The sequence below is a fragment of the Neofelis nebulosa genome, chromosome 15 (genome assembly GCF_028018385.1).
Source record: "Neofelis nebulosa isolate mNeoNeb1 chromosome 15, mNeoNeb1.pri, whole genome shotgun sequence".
NCBI lineage: Eukaryota > Metazoa > Chordata > Mammalia > Carnivora > Felidae > Neofelis > Neofelis nebulosa.
In genome coordinates this window covers 48,116,015-48,123,118 of record NC_080796.1, presented here as the reverse complement: position 1 = coordinate 48,123,118, position 7,104 = coordinate 48,116,015, and the positions used below count along the sequence as shown (strand labels likewise).

Here is a 7,104-nt window from a genome sequence, read left to right as displayed (position 1 = left end):
CCCCTGAGAAACCCTCTCTGAGTCCCAGCACCATACTTCCTCCTTTTACTGTCCTTGCCACTGATTGAAACTTATAACACCAATCTCAAATGTCAAGTGGAGGATGGATCAGACTTAGTCCACGGGTTCCTAGAGGAAAAATGGGGACCAAAGAATAAAAGAGGGAACCGATGGCAGTTCAAAACCCAGAAGGCCTCCCTGTGGCCAGAGCTGCACCTCAGTGGGACGGGTTGCCTTGTGAGGTCAGTAGCAGCTGGACAATGGCCACCTGTGAAGGGGACTGAGGCATCATGGGTTGGGTGGAACTAGACGACCACAGGGGTCTACGAATGGTAAGGTCCTCAAGGGCAGAGACCCTGCCTAGGGCTTCCCTGTGACCAACCCCTCAGCCTGAAGACTGAGCTTGTTCTCTGCTGGTCTCTCAGGCCTGCCCACAGCATTGGGAGCATTGGTCCTCTCAGGCCCCAAACTCTGCTGAGGGGTGACCATGGACTGAGAAGCTGGAAGGTTAAGTAGTCCCTCCTCCCCCTGACATTTGAGACCTACATGCTACGTGTAAAACTGATGGCTTAGACAGGAAGATGCGGAACAACCGAGCCAGGTGGTCAAGGAGAAGGGAGAGTCAAAGTGAGTCTGGAGGGTTCTGCTTTCTCTCCCTCCCACTCCACCCACTCAGGAAAAGCTTGGGGTCCCAAGGGGGCAGGAAACAGAGTTGTTGAAGAGGCGACACAGAAGGACGACACAGATAAACGATCCAGAGGGAGAGAGAGGGAAGAGACCGAGGGTTTAATAGATCTTGACCTTGCCACGGAGGGAAAGGTGTAGCCTATTAGTTCTAATTCTTGCTCTGCCCCTGACCAACTGAGTTAAAAGGAAAACCTCTACTGACCCCTGCCAAAAAGACCAAAAAAATTCCTCTCGCCTCAATTTCCCCTGTCACAGGAGACCTAAACGACATAAGATGTCAAGGCTGCTTTGAAAACCCAGAAGTTGAAGCCATTTGACCCTCCAGGTTTCAATCCTTCTTACTCCTGGACACTGAGCCCACACACATGCCCCAAATTTGAAGCAGTCTCATGCTTCTGACTGATGGAGCCTGGTTAAGGTGCTGTCGGGAAGCCGGGGGATGGATACTTTGATTTCTTAAGGCCTCTTCCAGCCTGAACCCTGCCTTTCCTTGTTCCCTCCCCTCAACAACCACCCCCCCCCCCCCCCACACACACACACACACATCTTTGGGACTAGCAAGGAGACAGCAGGCAGGCCGCCCGGCTAGGAGTAATTGAAAGGAGCAGATGAGAGGAGAATGTGTGTCCTCCCCCACCTCCCCTGCCCCACGGGGGCTGCTGAGAAATGAAAACTAATCAAATTACACCGACGGCCTCCCTCCCCGTGCACAGGAGCCGGCCCAGGCTGGGGCAAGTGGGCTGGGTGGGGTGGGGGCTGGGGGGAGAGGGAAGGGGAATCACATCTAATCCACTGTAAACGTCTTGATGTGCAGCGACAGCTTAGGGGGGGCTCAGGTTTCTGCGGCATTGGCTATATTTATCTCTGGTTCCATGCCAGCGGGGAGGGTTTAAATGGCACCCAGCAGTTGGCGTGAGGGGCTGCAGGAGCTTGGGGGCCAGTGGCAGGAACAAGTCTCTTCCGACCCCATGGAGCTATATGAGACATCCCCCTACTTCTATCAGGAACCCCACTTCTATGATGGGGAGAACTACCTGCCCGTCCACCTCCAGGCCTTCGAGCCGCCAGGCTATGAGCGGACTGAGCTCAGCCTGAGCCCTGAGGCCCGAGGGCCCCTCGAAGACAAGGGGCTGGGGACCCCCGAGCACTGCCTGGGCCAGTGCCTGCCGTGGGCCTGCAAGGTGTGTAAGAGGAAGTCGGTGTCCGTGGACCGGCGGCGTGCGGCCACACTGAGGGAGAAGCGCAGGCTCAAGAAGGTGAATGAGGCCTTTGAGGCTCTGAAGAGGAGCACCCTGCTCAACCCCAACCAGCGGCTGCCCAAGGTGGAGATCCTACGCAGCGCCATCCAGTACATCGAGCGCCTACAGGCCCTGCTCAGCTCCCTCAACCAGGAAGAGCGTGACCTCCGGTACCGGGGCGGGGGCGGGCCCCAGCCAGGGGTAAGTGAGCGTCCCCCACCAAGCCGCCCCAGGGGGAGGGGGCACAGGAGGCCCCTGGACGGCTTCGGGACCCCAGTGTGGAGTTCAGTCAGAGGGTTGGAGCAGGTGGGGTCTTGGGGGCTGCAGGACCCCCTCCTTCCTCACAGCTGGGCGGTCAAGTTGACCTCCTGTGTCCCTCTGTCCTTTCAGGCCAAGCTAAAGGCCACAGGGAGAAGCAGAGGTGGAGGGGGGTGGCAGAGAACAGAAGGACGGGTGGATCCAAGAGCAAGTCCAGAGTCAGCCTGGGTGGGAGTGAGAATTAATCCCAGCGCCTAGGGATGGGGTCCAAAAGGCAAGGCCAAGCGTCGCTTTGCCCCACCACCCCATCTTGAGTGTGGCTGAGCAGAGGCAACACCTACCCAGGGTCTCTCAAGAACCCCAGCGGGCCTGCACCTGCTTCCTTCACCTTATCCTTCACCCTTATCGTAAGGTCAGGAAAACCAGGAACCCTTTTAAACCGGCTGTCCTGTGAGGACAGAATCGCCACCCAGAATGGAGGACAAGAAAGGCCTGGAAGTAGGGGCTCTGTGGCCAGGCAGGGAGCGGGGGCATGAAAGTTGCTGATGGGGAAGATCCTGAGGCCAGGGGTGCCCCGGGCTGGAGGGCTGCAGCCTGTGGCCCACCCTCCAGCCCCACAAGGGGAGCTTTTGCCCATTGGAACTGGACAGAGAGACACCATCAAGAATGGCTGTGCTCTGACCTTGGGCCTTCTTCACCCCGTCTTGCAGGTGCCCAGTGAATGCAGCTCCCACAGCGCCTCCTGCAGTCCAGAGTGGGGCAGCACATTGGAGTTTGGTCCCAACACAGGGGGTAAGTGAGACCCGGACCCTCATAACCTTGGCTTGACCCCATCAGCCTGTCTCTAGGCCCAGTTGTCTCCTTTTACCTTGCTTCTTGCTCCAGTCCTCTTGCCTTCGGCTTCTCCGGGGAACTGCTGAACCCGGGGTTCCAAATGGTGGGCCGTGAGGCCCTGTGCCTCCCTGAGACCTTGACCAGCTAAGGAGTGGTCTAGGCCTCCTGCAGCTCCCCGACCAAAGCCTGGTGCCTGACCTTCTCCACGGAGAGGGGAATGTCCCTGCCCCAGGGGTCCCTGGGAATTGCCGAGTCAGTGCTGCAGAACTGGGCCAGCAAAGGACAGTTCCAGTCTCCCAGGATACACCGTCCTGGCTCCATCTCAGAGTAGCTGCTTTCAAATCCTAACCCCACTAGGGGAGCTCGGAGAGAAGGCACATGCGTTCAGGGTTCACACACACATGCACACGCGTGCACACACAAATGCACACACACACACACATATGCTTGGCACTGGGAAAGGCATGGGCTAGCGGGTAGGATTCTTGAGTTTTGCGCACTCATCTGTCCTGGGAAACCTGTGCCACCCCCAAAGACCTTGTTCCCTGTCCTGGGTCTTGAAACCCCCTTCATCACACAGGTGACATCCTCCCCCCTTCTCCTTACAGATCACCTGCTCACGGCCGACCCCACGGACGCCCACAACCTGCACTCTCTCACCTCCATTGTGGACAGCATCACAGTGGAAGACGTCTCTGTGGCCTTCCCAGATGAAACCATGCCCAACTGAGATTGTCTGCCAGGCCGGGCGTCCATGAGAGCCCCCACGCTGGCCACAGATGTCACCGCCCCCGCAGCAGGGGCTTCCTCAGCCAGGCTGTCCTGATGCCAGAGGGCCAGTGCTGGGCCAGTCTATCCCCTTCCTCATCCATGTAAGGTTAACTCGCCACCCAGAGAGGGAACGGATGCTCTCGTGTAGCTGACTCCTTACAGCAAGGAGCATGCTGTTTCCCGGGAAATAGAGCAGGGGACCAGAGTGCCCCTCGTGTATGCCCTGTCTCGGGGCAAACTCAGGAGCTTCCCTTTGTTCATAGTGCAGCCTCCAATTCCACCCCCTCAAAAGAAACGGTCTGAGAGACGATGACAGTGTCCTGACCAGGACAGGCTGTGTACATCTTCTGTTCTTGTCTTTTCCTGATGCCAGGGGCTGGGCTGGGCCTGCCCTGAATCGAGGGAGAGGAAAGGGAGAGGAGCAATCCTCTGTTCCCAAGTCCCTGGGGGGCCAAGCTTTTGCAGTGAATATTGGGAACCTTCCAGTGGTTTTATGTTTTGTGTTGTTTGTAAAGCCGCCATCTGACCAAGGTCTCCTGTGCACAAGTGGCCAGGGACAGGCAGGGAGGGGGGCAGGGGCTCTTGGGGGTGACTTCTTTTCTTAACCAAGCATTGTGTGGTTTTGCCATTGTTTTGTATTTTTTTTTTTTTTTTTGCTAACTTATTTGGATTTCTTTTTTAAAAAACGAATAAAGACTGGGTGCTAGAAGAATGTCTGTGATGATGTGGAGGGAGGGGGTGCCTGCCGCTCCTGCCCCTCCCCCTCCAGTGGTGCAGACACACCTCAGGGGGCAGGCCTGCTAAGGATCGGAGCTGATGGGGCTCCAAAAGCAGCTGGGGCACTACCCTGCTGCTGGTCACCAGGTACTGGGAGCCCCACTCTTTTTACCATTCTGAAGGGAGCGGGGTGTGGTCCACAGGCTGGGTGAGAGCCAGATCCACAAACACCTTGTGGGACAAGGAGGAAACCCTGGCAAACATTCTGTGTCACTCTTTCTTACGCACGGACACCGCAACGGTCTGTGTGCTCCATCTCAAACCCCAAGGGGTCCATCCCAACTAATGAGCATGCTCTGTGCCCAGCACTCATCCCACAGCCTGCAGGCAGGGTGGTAGGGTGGGAATTTGCAGGTTTTCCCCTCTCCCTGCTCCCTGCCTCTCCTCTGGTGCGACATTACCAGGAGCCCTGCAGGAAAGTGGGAGGGGATTAAATCAGCATGACTGGGGTCAGACACTGCCACTTCCTCGCAGGCAGGCCAACTAGCATGTCCCCTTACCAAACCCTTCCGTTCCTCCAGGCCAAAGAGGATTCTGGCCCATGCCCACAGCTCAGAGGATGACGGCAGTTCCGCTGGGGGTGAGGGGAGGGCCTCACCAACAATCACAGGAAGAGAAGCTGGGGTTTTCTTCATATGGGATGCTATCTTCCAACTGCCAGCTGAGGGGAGAAGGTGGGTGGAGAATAGAGAAGATTCTGGACAGAAATTACATAAGGACTAGCTGGGGAGATAGCAGGAACTAGAATCTGAATGGCTCGTGAACATCTACTAAAATTTTGATTAATTCCAACTGCTTGAGGCTAAACTTGTCTGGTGTATTGCAAATTATAAATTTCAGAATCATTACAGAAGCCTGGGGATTCACAGCGTGGTACACTGTAGCCCCCACCCAATTCTTCAGGGCCCTTGACAATGGATGTAACCCTGTTTTACCTACCAGGCTCTGTGACCCATTCTGCAGTGTACCCCTGGGTTCAGCTGGGCCATCTCCCCCCACATCTGCCCCTCCTGACTTGCTCCTGAAGAGGGCGGTCAACTCTTGGCTCCCAGAGTTTCTCCAGAAACTCTGCCTAAGGAAGAGAAGAAGGAAACCTCAGAGCAGGCTCACAGACCGAGGTGAGGGTGCAGAAGGGAGCAGCCCCCCACTCGGGGTGTATCTGTCCCAAACAACCAGTCAGGGCCGGGCCAACTGAGAGTCACAAACTGGCCTAATCTGCCCCACTGTGGGATTTTCTTCTTGAGTTGTGTCACTGTGTTTATAGTCGTACCACCTTGAAAGGGCCGGAGAGGAATACCGATGTCATTTCTAAGGCTCTTAGCTCCCCCTGACTCACCGCCCTTGGAGATGAGGAGAGCCACAAGCCTGATTGCCACACCTTGGTTCTCAAATTTACATTCACTCCCTCACGAACCACTGAAAATGCTGAGCTACACATTCAAGGGGGATCTGCTCCCCTCGAGTTCATTTCCTCTGCCCCTGGCACCTCCCAAGCTCCCAAATGGATACGATCCCACCACCTTCAGTTGACTTGCTTCTCACTGGGGGCTTGGGGTGGCCATGAAGAAGGGGGCTCATCTCTACAGAGCTGATAGGCTCTGGAGTGGCTGCACGTATTTGGTAAGTTTATTCTTCTTTACCTATCATGTCAGTTGGAAACTGAGGTTCACGTTCACGACCTGGTAAGAATGAACAGTCCTCTGCAAAAGCCATCAGGGTTAATAGTTCCTGAACGTTGTCAGGGGTGGTGGTCATTGTCTACTTATTTCTTCTTCAGTCTTTACGCCCTTAAGCCTTCCACCAGAGAAAGAGAAACGAACTGCTGGAATCTCACAGGTGTGAATAGCAGCCATGACCAAATGGAAGCCAGCCTCACTCGTTATTTGCACAGAATGAGCAAGTGTCATCAATGCACTGGGTCTTTCTTAAACTAAATGCTTAGCCTTCACAATTAAAGTACAGATAAGACTCCAATTAATGAATAATGAGCGGTAGTTCTTTAGGGAAATTAGCTTCAATCCGGTCTCCAGGGGAGGTACCTGCAATAAATCAAGCCAGGTTAATCAAATGTTACCTAACAACGGGCTTCAGGGAATGCACTAGAACGAAAAGAAGAATTACTTGGAATTGGCATATCAGTTGTTGAGAGTGTAGATAGGAACTTCTTAGGGTGTTTAGATAATTAGTGTGACCTTCAAGTACTATTTGTGGCTTAGATCTCTAACTTCTCAAGGTAATCTATCTCGCAAAGTGGAAAACATTTTAAATGCTGCACCTGGAGGGGCGCCTGGGTGGCTCAGTCAGTTGGGCAGCCGACTATGGCTCAGGTCATGATCTCGTGGTCTGTGAGTTCCAGCCCCGCGTCGGGCTCTGTGCTGGCAGCTCAGAGCCTGGAGCCTGCTTCGGATTCTGTGCCTCCCTCTCTCTCTGCCCCTTCCCTGCTTGGTCTCTCTCTCTCTCTCCCTCTCTCAAAAATAATAAACATTAAAAAAAAAATTTAATGCTGCACCTGGAGAGGGAAGTGGAGGGGGGCAGACAA

General features: G+C 54.9%; 1 protein-coding gene across 1 annotated transcript; it reads left to right on the top strand.

Moving 5' to 3' along the window:
• Positions 1–1,561: 1,561 nt before the first annotated feature.
• MYOG (myogenin) lies at positions 1,562–3,867 on the top strand. Its single transcript, XM_058700912.1, has 3 exons — positions 1,562–2,126; positions 2,894–2,975; positions 3,626–3,867. Exons 1-3 carry the CDS (start codon positions 1,581–1,583, stop codon positions 3,745–3,747), a joined length of 750 nt encoding a protein of 249 aa, XP_058556895.1. The 5' UTR covers positions 1,562–1,580; the 3' UTR covers positions 3,748–3,867.
• The last annotated feature ends 3,237 nt before the right edge of the window (positions 3,868–7,104 follow it).